The 14,462-nt window shown below is 38.5% G+C and overlaps 1 protein-coding gene across 3 annotated transcripts in view; it reads left to right on the plus strand.

Annotated features, from left to right (window-relative positions):
* Window positions 1–14,462, plus strand: part of LOC136257207 (uncharacterized) — a 181,438-nt gene that overhangs the window by 129,070 nt on the left and 37,906 nt on the right. For all 3 annotated transcript variants that reach the window (XM_066050284.1, XM_066050282.1, XM_066050283.1), the window contains one exon: window positions 8,580–8,880. In XM_066050284.1, coding sequence (XP_065906356.1) covers window positions 8,580–8,880 — 301 coding nt within the window. The remainder of the gene's footprint in view (window positions 1–8,579; window positions 8,881–14,462) is intronic.

The raw sequence follows: 14,462 nt of genomic DNA on the forward strand, positions 1-14,462 counted from the left end.
CTGTTTCTAACGAATGACCAAAGCGGCCCTTTGATGACCTAGATCCCCTTAAACATCTGATTGCAGACCTCAGAAGTGAGAAGGATAGGCAGCACCGCACCCATCCCATTACAGCTGCATAATTTGTGTCCCACTTGTCAGATAGCAGGGAGGCAAGGCGCTTGTAAAAAACTGTTGCTTCATTAGCCATTCCTCCTGTGGCTGAGAAAATTAAAGGAATAAAGGAACTGTGTTCAACTTCACGGATACGAGCTTCATACAAATGTTTCTTACTCAATTCATGTTTTCTGTAAATGCTCTTGGTATTGGTGGTTCGATTACTTGGAGCGTGAGGATTGAAAACTTTTACGCCAATATAGGTTTTCTCACAGCGACCACCCCAAAAACCGTTTGCTGAAATGTCAAGACGAGCTCCATCTTCGGTGTTTTAAGAAGCTAAAATAAAGTGCTCACCAGTGATTGGTTGTAAATGGGGCTCCACTTCAACCTCATGACAGACCTCTGTAAGTAAACTAGCTGTCAAATCCCAAATTTAATTATGGCGAATTGATGGAAAGCCACCCTTGGGGCATGTAAAAGAATGTTCAACAGAAAACTTTGTGCCACAGGCACAATGTTGAGGGAGCCTGGCTGGATCCCAGCCATATCTGAGAGCAACTGCATCATGAAAAGCGGTTTTGTGTAGGCTGAAATTGTGTTCCTGCAATGGTAGAACAGTTAGCCAGTTCGAAGCTTCTTTTTCAGAGGCCAATTCAATAGATTTCTTCAAACTAGAACTGGCTCCATCTAATAAACTTGCTTTGATGAAGAAAGTTGCAGAGAATTTCAAGCGATAAATTTCTTTTTTGGTGGAAAATTGTTCACCTGGAATATCATTGGAGGAGGTACCAGTCTGAGATAATAGAAGGGATTGTAAAGGCTTGGTAAGTTTATTGGAGGAAGAAAACTCAAATGCACACGTTTTGATGGGATTGATAATACCCATGCCACCAATTCGAGTGGGGAGAGCCAACAAATCTCTCTCTAAATCACCAGGAGGTAAATGACCAGTTACCGCAGGAATGAAGGTGTGTCGAATACATTCCTCAAGTGGTTGAAAAAGATCATCTACATCAGGAATAGTACGAGCAATGAATAACCATTTGCTGATTAGTCCGTGTGTAAAGGCAGAGTAAGCCGCATGGGGTTGGGTAATAGCAAACAATGACAGCAAATGTAACTCTTGAACCTTAGTTGAAATTTTACTGGAAACATACTGAGCGATGTAATTAGAAGAACCAATTGCTGCTCCACGGTGAGGCCTCTCATCTGTGGTTATATTGACACAAGTATTAGCAAACAGCATTTGAGCATGTTTCAAGTATTGTTCTTTGACAACAAGCCAAGTCTTGGAGGCATTAGGAAAGTAGCCAAAAGGTGGTCCAAGTGATGAAATCTAGTTCCACCACGAATGCAAATGTGAAATTTGTCCACAAGCACTAGTATCATCTGCATACCAAGCATGAATAACATTATTTGGCAATTTACGAATTAGGGGTATGGTGGACAAGGCATAGAAAGGCATAGCCAGAGAATCTCCCTGGGTGGTACCCTCATTGGAATAAATTACATCACCATCGACATTTAGTGGTGCTGGAAAACGATACGTGTTGATAAGGATGGTTGAAAAGGCAGGACAAGTGCATTGGATGTTTTGCAGAGATACTGCCCTATTAAGTGAATTGAAAGCATTGCTGGCATCCACAAGTAAAAACCTTCAGAATTCATATACTGAAAACAGTTCTCATACAATGGATTGCAGCCTCAACTCCAGAAGATTGGCCAGCACAAAATTGTAGGGGACCGGCAGCCCGTTGAATGTCAGGTCCAATAATCGACAGAACAGCCTTGGCAATGATGCGTCTTACTACCTCTCCTACACCAATAGGCCGGACCCCAGGATTTTTATCCAAAGCTACGAGTCTACATGACACGAGGTAGAACTATCTCAGGATCAACAAAAGATGTGCACAGCTGACGAGCTAAGATAGCAATGGAACAACATAGTTCATCAGAGGCAGACTTAAAAGAAGTACACGAACGTCTCCAACCATACGCATCTACACCAGAAGGGCCCGCAGATCCTGAGGTGCGAAGAGCTGCTGCACGAACCACAGGCCCATCCAATGCTTCAAAAATAATGGGATGAGACACTAAGGAGGGATCACAGTTAGTATCCAAACATTCGTGGTAAAGTGGAGCAGCAGAAGGATGTTTACTTTCAAGAACATCTCGCACTGTTTTGCTTTTCTGAACATCAACAATTTCAGACAAATGGAGAAGTCTTCCTTTTCCCTGCCCTGACAGGATGTCTAAAGCATGCTTAGTTTTTCCATTGAACATAAGTTTGGCAAAAGAATAAGCTAATCTTCCATCTGGATCAGAACGATCAACAAGACGATGTTTATCACCAAGCCTTTGCTGAATAGCACGGCCCTCTAGTTTTCGTGTCTACCAGGCAAACCGCTTAGAGAAACGAGCTGAAAATCAGTATATAGCTGGAATAATCATCGTAGAAAGTCCTTGCGGTAGTACCAAAGAATTGGAGTACAAATCACTGAGTTATGATTCGAAAGGCAACTACGTGTAACAAATGCAAGATCGAGATACTCTAATAGAACAGTCACCCTAATAAAGCATTCAGCTGCGTTTATAATTTACTCAATTATATTACATTGCAAGTTATTCTGTAGGGAATTCAGCTACAAACAAATCACCCTGTAGTCAGATCAGCTAGAAGAAGGTACCTAATAGAGAGTTCAGCTACAAACAAACCATCATGTAGAGAGTTCAGCTGCAAACAAATCACCCAGTAGAAAGTTCCACTATGAACAGATCACCCTGTAGAGAGTTCAGTTAGAAACAAGTCATCCTGTAGAGAGATCAGCTAGAAGAAGTCACCTTGTAGAGAGTTCAGCTACAAAGAAACCACCATGTAAGAGAGTTAAGCTGCAAACAAATCACCTTTAGAGAGTTCAGCTAGAAACAAGTCACCCTGTAGAGAGATCAGCTAGGAACAAGTCACACTGTAGAGAGTTCAGCTAGAAGAAGTTACATTGTAGAGAGTTCAGCTACAAAGAAACTACCATGTAGAGAGTTCAGCTGCCAACAAATCGCCCTGTAGAGAATTCAGCTACAAACAAATCACCCTGTAGAAAGATCAGCTAGAAGAAGTTACTTTGTAGAGAGTTCAGCTACAAACAAATTACCCTGTAGAGAGTTCAGCTACAAACAAGTCATCCGGTAGAGAGATCAGCTAGAAGGATCACCTTGTAGACAGTTCAGCTACAAAGAAATCATCCTGCTTCATCTTTTGTTCTTCCTGTGGTAAAGAAAAAAATGATAGGTTAAAAAGCCCTAAAGCCTGCCATACGCCGGCTTTGGGGTATACAAATACAAAAAGAAGTGAAATCTATACGTAATCCAAAACAGCTAAGCTGTAAAAAAAGAGTGCGGCCCTCAGAAAGGCTATGGTGAAAAAGATGTGAAATCCCAGGTGGTGGCCAAGAAATGGCTGTGATGGTAGGTTAATGGTAAAAATTTTAATACCAACAATTCAGGTGAATTTGGTGCCGCTTGGTCTTGGCACAAAATTCACTTGAATTGTCGTAATTAAAATTTTTACCATTAACCTACCATCACAGCCATTTCTTGGCTGCCACCTTGGATTTCACATCTTTTTTCACCATAGCCTTTCTGAGGGGCGCACTCTTTTTTTACAGCTTGGCTGTTTTGGATTAGATAATATATTACAGTTACAAATTACTTAGAATAAAGAGTAATGTAATAATATTACATATTAAGTTACTAACTGAAACAAGACACACGGTAGTGTGTTGTGCGGCCCAAGAAGTCGGCGCGCCACACCGTGAGTATATTAACAGGAAGAAAGAAAACGCAATTTTCACACCAATGTAGCTCTGTGATCCCTAATCTGATTGGAACCATATTTGCTAGGGACTTGCCGGCCAGTTAGGGGAGTCTACATACCAAATGTGAAGAAAATCGCTCCAGCCATTTCTGAGATACGAGCGAACAAAATTTCATTTTAATTTCTTCGTTTTTTTCTTCTTCATCTTCTTCATTTTGCACACTGCGCAAAATTCGCCATAAAACACGAATGCATGCTCGGATTGGGCTAAAATTTGGTACACTTAAAGGGCTCATTAAGGCGGATCTCTGTACTAAAGTTGGTAGGAATCCGATGAACATTTACAGAGTTATGACCGATTATTAGCGTAAAATAAGGTGGAAAGTCTGTCACGCCTACAGGGTAAATGGCTTGGAGGAATCAGTTGAACATTGATATGTAGATGGAGCAACCATTGTAGGAGTGCCTTTTTGTGGTTTGAAAGGAATCGGGATAAAGACCATGTAGATATGACACAAAATCCAACCTGTGTCAAAATAACTCAATTGATTTTTATGAATAAAGAAACTATAGGTTTTCGTGTCTACCAGGCAAACCGCTTAGAGCAACGAGCTGAAAATCAGTGTAGCTGGAATAATCATAATAGAAAGTCCTTGCAGTAGTACAGAAGAATCGGATTGCAAACTACTGAGTTATGTTTCAAAAGGCAACTAGTGTAGCAAATGCAAGATCGAGATACTCTAATAGAACAGTCACCGTAATAAAGCATTCAGCTGCGTTTATAATTTACTACATTGCAAGTTATTCTGTAGGGAATTCAGCTACAAACAAGTCACCCAGTAGTCAGATCAGCTAGAAGAAGGTACCTAATAGAGAGTTCAGCTACAAAGAATCCATCATGTAGAGAGTTCAGCTGCAAACAAATCACCCTGTAGAGAATTCAGCTACAAACAAATTGCCCAGTAGAGAGATCAGCTAGAAGAAGTACCTTGTAGAGAGTTCAGTTACAAAGAAACCATCGTGTAGAGAGTTCAGCTGCAAACAAATCACCCAGTAGAAAGTTCCGCTATGAACAGATCACCCTGTAGAGAGTACAGTTAGAAACAAGTCATCCTGTAAAGAGAAGTCATCTTGTAGAGAATTCAGCTACAAAGACACCACCATGTAAGAGAGTTCAGCTGCAAACAAATCACCTGTAGAGAGATCAGCTAGAAACAAGTCACACTGTAGAGAGTTCAGCTAGGAGAAGTTACATTGTAGACAGTTCAGCTACAAAGAAACTACCATGTAGAGAGTTCAGCTGCAAATAAGTCACCCTGTAGAGAATTCAGCTACAAACAAATCGCCCTGTAGAAAGATCAGCTAGAAGAAGTTACCTTGTAGAGAGTTCAGCTGCAAACAAATCACCCTGTAGAGAGTTCAACTACAAACCAGTCATCCGGTAGAGAGATCAGCTAGAAGGATCACCTTGTAGACAGTTCAGCTACAAAGAAATCACCCTGCTTCATCTGTTCTTCTTCCTGTGGTAAAGAAAAAATGATAGGTTAAAAAGCCCTAAAGCCGGCCTATGGGGTATACAAATGCAAAAATAAGTGAAATCTAATCCAAAACTGCCAAGCTTTAAAAAAAGAGTGCGGCCCTCAGAAAGGCTATGGTGAAAAAAGATGTGAAATCCAAGGTGGCGGCCAAGAAATGGCTGTGATGGTAGGTTATTGGTAAAACTTTTAATAACGACAATTCAGGTGAATTTTGTGCCAAGACCAAGCAGCACCAAATTCACTTGAATTGTTGTTATTAAAATTTTTACCATTAACCCACCATCACAGCCATTTCTTGGCCGCCACCTTGGATTTCACATCTTTTTTCACCATAGCCTTTCTGAGGGCCGCACTCTTTTTTTACAGCTCGGCTGTTTTGGATTAGATAATATTAGCTACAAATATTAAGTTACTAATTTATATTCATTCTAAGTTACTTTTTTATTAAGACAGCTAAGTTAAAGTTAACATATGTGTCTGAATTTTGGAAAATCACCCATATGGGCGTGCGTGAAATAATTAGAATTTTCATGTTTAGTGGGTTGCTAATAAGGGCAGGACACAGTTTTAAAAGTATTTCAATAATTTTCTTGTAATTTAAGGTATTGAGAATGGCTTGCAACCATTAACAAGTAGATTAGCACTATAACGTTTGCTGTTTGATCATTAAATATTTTAGGTGTCAAATGCGCCCATATGGGTGATTTTCCAAAATTCAGTCATATATAAACGGCATGCAGTCACAGGATGCACATCAGTCACATGTACATGCAACACCTGAGCACCATTATAGATGAAAGGTTAATGAATTAAGGTGATTAATTAATGTATAATGGATAATTGACAGTAAAATTCATTTATAATGCGTTACTTGTTCATTGTTACTCGTAGTATCACTCGTAACATTGCGGTAAAGTTACTTGTTACTTTTTTGCTTCTAGCTACTCATTACATAATTTTAGTTACTATATAATGAATTATAGTTTCCAAAAGTAACTTAAAGTTATATTACTGCATTTCCAAAAGTAGCACGTTATATTCCTTAGAATCGTGAACTGTAGTATATATTATGTAACGCGTTATATTGCATAACGTGTTACCCCATCTCTGGTAATTGATCAAGCATACCATGCATTAGCAACAAAGTAGCCTCCACATGTCATTTCAAAGCACAGATTTTACTTGAGGGAGCATTCCTCCAGACTCCACGACTTGACATGCTTAGCATATGCAGTTGAGTGTCACATGAAAGAGATAATCTCTGACTTGAACATTGCATCAGATCAATAAAAAAATATAGTGTGCATGACTGTGACCTCCGTTGCAATCCATGGATGGCCTGACCACTCAAAATGGTATTGTGTTAAATGCAATTAAACTAGTCTAATAGTTGAAGCATGGTATACTGCAGCATTAACTAAGCTGGAGCATTACTTATGGCACATAGAAAGACACTCAGAGTCTTCTGAAGCACTTTCTTACATCCAAACAGATAGTCAACCTGCAAGTGCTGTAGTACTACCCATACTTGAAAGTGTTTGTGAATCAGTTAAGTCAGTAGCAGACCCTCTCAATTAGGTCAATGTATAAATTTTGCCTCGGTAAAAAATTTTTTCTGGCTATGCCACTGCAGGGTGACTTTTTGTACAGTAGTTAAATTCTCTGCAGGGTGAATTGTTTGTAGTTCAACTCTCTACTGGGTGACTTGTTTGTCTAACCAGATAACTGGTATGTAACTGAACTCCCATGGGTTAGATGAACTCCTGATAGTGTGCCTTGTACATAGCTGAACTCTCCATTCAGGCAGCTTCCAGTTTATTTACAGTGTATACAGTTGCTAGTCTTGTGCTTTTTTCTTCAACAAAAACAGCATCAAATGAACCATTATTATAGTAATAATAGAACACAATGAAGTAACTATATACTTTATGTAACTGCATACAAGCTGAATGCTCTAATAGGGTGAGTGTACTATTAGAGTACATATCTCAGTCGCACACTTGCTACACGTAGTTAGATCTTGCGTTATAATGGATTTTACTCCGATTCTTCTATACTACTCCATAGACTTTCTATGATGATTACTCCATCTACATACTGGTTATAAACTCACTCTTCAAAGCAGTTTACCTAGTAGGTGTGAAAAATTAATAGTTTTTTATTCACAAAACTCGATTGCATAATTGTGACACAGGTTGGATTTTGTGTAATATCTCCATGGTCTTTATCTCGATTCCTTTCTAACCACAAAAATCCACTCCTACGATGGTTAATCCATCTACATAGCTATTTTCGGTTCATTCCTCTAAGGGGTTTACCGTGGGCGTGACAGAAGTTCAATCTTATTTTATGTAAATCATAACTCCATGCATGTTCATCAGATTCCTACCAAACGTGGTACTGAGATCCACTTTAATGTGCCCCTTGAAGTGTGCCACATTTCAGCCCGATTGGAGCACACATTGGTGTTTTATGGCAGATTTTGAAAAGTGTGCAAAAAGAGGAAGTAGAAAAAAATGAAGAAATGAATATTAAATTTTGGTTGCTCGTATCTTGGAAATGGCTAGGGAAATTTTCTTCAAATTTGGTATGTAGACTCCCCTTCCTGGAGCAGGCATTTGTGTAGCAAATTTGGTTGCAATCAGATAAGAAGGGATCACAGAGTTACACATGTGTCAAAATCACTTTTTTTCCCCTGTTAACATACTCATGGTGTGGCGCGATGGCTTCTTGGGCCGCATGTGTCTTGATTTTGCTATACTATGGAAAAGTGTACTTTTATCCTATATTTTACTTGCTTCATCAAAGATGCAGGTGTTCTGTATTGTAATCTCAATGCAACATAATTATGTACTTCAAATAGTAAACAAGTTTACTGAAATAGCTTCTATAACTTTGTTGCATTCCTTTTACCAGACCAATGAAATGTTTACAAGCCATTCAACAACCTTGACCTGATAATACTAACTTTTAGCACAATGTCATAATGTGAAAGGATGAATTAACTGGTGTTTTAGCTACAATAGGTGTGTAGAAGACCACAGCTTACATTAATTATTTTTTGTTATTGCCACATCTGTTTGACAATTTGGTATGATTGCAACACTTTGTGATATTAATTGTAATTGCAGAACACAGCTTCCAGCAGTGTGGATGAAGGGAAATATCAGCATCAATATAAAAAAGGGCAAAGCAAAAACAATGTGTTCACTGGAAATAGAGGTTCTACGCATCAATGTACTTCAAAAGCTGATGTGAAATTCAATGTAAAGAGTGTACAGAGTCTACTTGAGAAGAAACATATGCCCTATCTACCTCCCTGTGTAACAAAGATTGCTACTAATTTGGAGCGTTCTCTTGCTGACCACACTGAGGTGGACAATATGGATGAAGACAATAAGTTTATCTGTAATGAATGCATGAAAAACAAAGGTACAGTACTGTATATCCAGAAATTTTCGAGGGATGAAACTTTCATGAATTTTGCGAGTGTTGATAACTTTGTGAAAATCATATCTCTGAAAATGATTTTTGAAATGCTTGAGGTTATGTACACAGCTATTACCTTTATTGTACAAATGTTTTCTAGATCTTCGTCAATTAAGAAATACAAAAATATAATTTTACATGCTTTCGCAAAAGTTTTATCCCTTGAAGAATTCCAGCCATATGGTATGTTTCTTGTGTACATACTTCTCAAGATTGTGATTTGGTATTGCATCAATCAGTCTGTCTGTACAGCCAGCAAAAAGGATTAATATGGTTGACCATCACACACATAATTATACTATTCTATAGAGTGGTGCTTAAAATTACTTAAAAATAATGTGAAATATACAGTATCACTCAAACATAGTTTTGCTCATGTGCATCTAAACCCACATGATATTTACCATGAGCATTCATGTGCAACTAAACAATTCACACAAGCAATACATGTGGCTTGTACATGCCTGTAGCTGTGTAACCCATTTGTATACAGTAGTGTATTATTACTATTGTAAGTGTACTTGTACTACTTCTTACATGTAAAATTATAATGTTCAATGCACTATAGGATAAACCACCACTGGAACATTTATCCAGCTGCTGCTCGTGTAATGATAATCTAATCCAAAACATCCAAGCTGTAAAAAAAGAGTGTGGCCCCCAAAAAGGCTGTGGTGAAAAAAGATGTGAAATCCAAGGTGGCAGCCAAGAAATGGATGTGATAGTATATAGGTTATTGGTAAAAATTTTAATAACGACAATTCAGGTGAATTTGGTGCCGCACTCTCTACAGGGTGATTTGTTTGTAACTGAATTCTGTACAGGGTGACTTGTTTACAGCTGAACTCTCTACATGATGGTTTCTTTGTGGCTGAACTCTCTACAAGACGACTTCTTCTAGCTGATCTCTCTACAGGGTGAATTGTTTGTAGCTGAACTCTCTACAAGATGCTAGCTGATCTCATAAAGGGTAACTTGTTTGTATCTGAACTCTCTACAGGATGGTTTCTTTGCAGCTGATCTCTCTACAGGGTGACTTATTTCTAGCTGATCTCTCTACAGGGTGACTTGTTTCTAGCTGATCTCTCTACAGGGTGATTTGTTTGTAGCTGAAGTCTCTATAGGGTGATTTGTTTGTAGCTGAACTCTCTACAGGGTGATTTGTTTGCAGCTGAACTTTCTACATGATGGTTTCTTTGTAGCTGAAATCTACAATATAACTTATTCTAGCTAATCTCTCTACAGGGTGACTTGTGTGTAACTGAACTATCTGCAGGGTGATTTGTTTGTAGCTGAACTCTATACAAGATGATCCTTCTAGCTGATCTCTCTACAGGGTGATCTGTTCATAGCTGAACATTCTATAGGGTGATTTGTGTGCAGCTGAACTCTCTACATGATGATTTCTTTGTAGCTGAACTCTCTACAAGGTAACTTCTTCTAGCTGATCTCTCTACAGGGTGACTTGCTTCAAACTGATCTCTGGATGACTTGTTTCTAGTTGACCTCTCTACAGGGTGACTAGTTTCTAGCTGAACTCTCTATAGGATTATCTGTTTGTAATTGAACTCTCTACAGGGTGATTTGTTTGTAGCTGAACTCCTATAGAGTAACTTGTTTGTAGCTGAACTCTCTACAGGATGGTGTCTTTGTAGCTGATCTCTCTACAGGGTGATTTGTTTGTAGCTGAACTCTCTACACAGTGACTTGTTTATAGCTGAATTCTCTACAGAGTGACTTGTTGTAGCTGAACTTTCTACAGGATGGCTTGTTGATAGCTGAACACTCTTCAGTGTAACTTGTAATGTTCTGAATCTCTACAGCGATATATTTGTAGCTGAACTCTCTACAAGGTGACTTGCTTGTAGCTGAATTGTCTATAAGATTAACTGTTTGTAGCTGAACTCCCTACAGAATAACTTTCGGTATATATAATTCTATAATGGAGTAAGTTAAAAATGTAGCCGAATGTTCTATTAGGGTGACTGTTCTATTAAAGTATCTCAATCTCACATTTGCTACACGTAGATGGCTTTCGAATCATAACTCAGCGGTTTGTAATCTGATTCTTCTGTATTACTTCAAGGAGTTTCTATGATGATTATTCCAGCTACACACTGATTTTCAGCTCATTGTTCTAAGTGGTTTGCCTGGTAGGTGTGAAAATTAATATTTTTTTATTTATAAAAATCGATTGCATAATTGTGAAACGGGTTGGGTTTTGTGTCATATCTTGATGGCCTTTATCTGGATTTCTTTCAAACCACAAAAAGGCACTCCTACGATAGTTACTCCATCTACATAGCAATTTTCAGCTCATTCCTTCAAGGCGTTTACTCTGTGGGCGTGACAGACCTTCTACTTTATTTTATGTGAATAATCGGTAATAATTCTGGTGTGACAGACCTTCTACCTTATTTTATGTGAATAATCGGTAATAATTCTGTGAATGTTCATCGGATTCCTACCAAACGTGGTTCTGAGATTCGCTATAATGAGCCTTTTAAGTGTGCCAAATTTCAACCCAATTAGAGCATGCATTTGTGTTTTATGGCAGATTTTGCAAAGTGTGCGAAAAGAAGTAGTATAAGAAAAAAAAACAAGGAAAAAACCCTAACTTTGGCTGCTCGTATCTCAGAAATTGCAGGAGTGATTTTCTTCTAATTTGCAATGTAGACTTCCCTACCTAGCTGGCAATCCTGTAGAAAATGTAGTTTCAATCGGATAAGGGATCATGGAGCTACAAAGGTGTGAAAATTGTGTTTTCGTTCTTCCTGTTAATATACTCATGTTGTGGTGCGCCGGCTTCTTGGGCCATACTATACACTACCATCTGTCTTGATGATCTTCTTGGAGGCTTGGAATATTAGTAGTATTATTATACAACATGAACAAACCAAAATAAGTTGTTATAAAATAGTTCAGCTGCAAATGAAGCCATTTTGTCAGCACACTGTCTGCCATGCAGTTTTTATCATTGTTTGTGCCCAAGTATTGTAATGCATGGTAATATGCCATTATGCTATAGACACTAATTATTTTATCTCTAGAGCCACTAATCTTCATGAAATGAGTACTATGTTTAAACACAAGACAAGTTGATGTTGTGCTGCTTCTAAAAACCAGGCACCATTCAGCTAGCTAACTCATCTGGAAATAACCAATAAGTTTTTGGTGTGCAATACTACATAATTAATTTATTGTAATTCTCGGATTTCGTAATTCATTAAAATTTTTTAATTCTTCAATTACATTGCTATGCACTGCTAAGGAAATGCTTCTTAAACAAACCTCTTTTAACAACATATTTACACACAGAAGTATCTTCTGAACTGTTTTATAATTTTACTGTTGTGTTTTTTCCGACAAATTCTCTTGAAAAAGCCTAAGAGCTGCTCTTTATTTTCATTCGCGTACGTAAAGGATACACCCCCTTCCCAACTCGAAGAGATAGGCTATTCCTGGTAGTGTACGAGGCTAGCATTGTTGTTTCTCAATTGTTAAACGCCTGTAAAACCCGAAGAGAAGGCAATTCACAAAGTCTGAGGAGACTCACCACACCCGTATTTCAGACCGCCGAAAAAAACAAAAACACCTCAGAGCAAAGTTTACCTGTGCAGAATGTTAGTACAGCCTTTATTTTGCTTTTATTTCTTATGTAAAGGCTACTTTCACCATTTAACAATTTTGCTCACATAAGTGCGTACGGACAAACATAGATAGGGAGACAGATAGGTACACACACACAGTACACACACACAATTTTACGAAAACAGTTTCAGTAAACCAGGCGCACACCCACAGCTGTGGGCGCACCTGGTTTAATAAAAAAGCATGAACATTTGGTGAATTTGGCAATCACTTAACATACGTTCATTGTGAAGTTATATTTGAGTGGTGCTGTATAGATTATATCTAATCAAAAGCAGCCAAGTTGTAAAAAAAGGGTGCAGTCTGCAAAAAAGCCAGGATGGAAAAAGATGTGAAATCAAAGGTGGCGGCCAAGAAATGGCTGTGATGGTAGGTTAATGGCAAAATTAATGAAGTTTAAAACCTTAAACTAAGTTAATGTGGGTAGGGCTGCAGTTAAACAGTAATCCATCAGTTGAGTGAATCAGTGTCACTAATTGCAATTACATTAAGTGCACATGTGTGTGCGCTTACTGGAATTATATGTGTGATAAGTAGCACTATGTGTCATAGCAGTGGCGTGGAGTGAAGACAGCTTGTAATCTGGCGTGTAATGAAGACAGCTTGTAATCTCGCTTATTGGAATTATACGTGTGATAAGTAGCACCGTGTGTCATAGCAGTGGCTGCATGGAGTGAAGACGGCAGCCAGGAAGAGCCAGTCTGGAAACACGCCAACGTACTTCGAATCCGGTGAGCCCATTCCATGTAGCTATGTCAGTTTTATGATAGTGTGAATGCATGCCCATGCAAGTGCGCATGGGACGATGATTGTACGTACATTGGTAAGCCTCTAAAGCGCTGTGTAAATTAAAGTTGTGACCAAGGTTGTCACGAACAAGCTAGATAAATAGCCATTTGTGTACATATACAAGGTGCTAGAACCACCTTTAAAAGTGCTACGAGAAGCCATAAAATGTGCATCTGGTTGCTTTTAGTATTCAGGACTTACCATTAGCACAACAAACACGTGCAGCCTTGGTCAGTCTTGAGAAGTGCCATGGGAGAAACAAGTGAACACAACACGAAATCACTAGACATTTTAAACTAGCTATCACAGCTATCTGAACTAATATTAGCAGGGGATCTAATGAAATATTTGTGGGACTTTGTTGTCTATGTGTTAATACAGGCCACATCCTCATTGGCAACCAACCACAGTGGCATTAAGTTATTCTTAGTACAATATAAATCAACAACCCATTTAGCTCCTTCAAACTGCATGGCTACATCTAGGGTTGCTATTATATCAGTCTAACTATTTTGTGTATCAGTTTTTTATGTTCTCTTACTATGCTGATTTGATTCAACATTGCCAAACTTGTTATTTAGTGGCACTTAACACTATGAGTGCTATCATGTGATGCCAGTGGGTAATAAAAAGGAGGTGGATATCATCTTATTCTTTTCAGGCAACTAATAAACAAAATAACAACAAAATACTGTACTAAAAGGATATACATACTTCTAACTATTAAGCAGATTTCTTCTGCTCAAGGTGCTATCTGGAATGTGCTGAGTTGTATAGGTGAGCGTGGTGTCGTCTGGAATGCGCTGAGTGTACAGGGAAGCTCAATGATACAATTGTGCAATCATGGAATGTGTTGAGTGTGAGCATGACATAATGACATGTGTAAGGAATGTGTTGAGTGTATGCGTGTATTTGGTGGTCGCCATGCATGCATAAGATACTTTTTGCTTGTTGAAGAACCAGGGGAAGCGCTGGTATAGTATTCTCTCTCCTAATTTGTTGCCACAAACTACCCAATAGTATGAAAACCAGCTACTGTTACTGCCTACTCAGTGTTCAATAGGTAATGTCTTTTACATGATTTG

This window comes from Dysidea avara, chromosome 6 (genome assembly GCF_963678975.1).
Source record: "Dysidea avara chromosome 6, odDysAvar1.4, whole genome shotgun sequence".
Lineage (NCBI taxonomy): Eukaryota > Metazoa > Porifera > Demospongiae > Dictyoceratida > Dysideidae > Dysidea > Dysidea avara.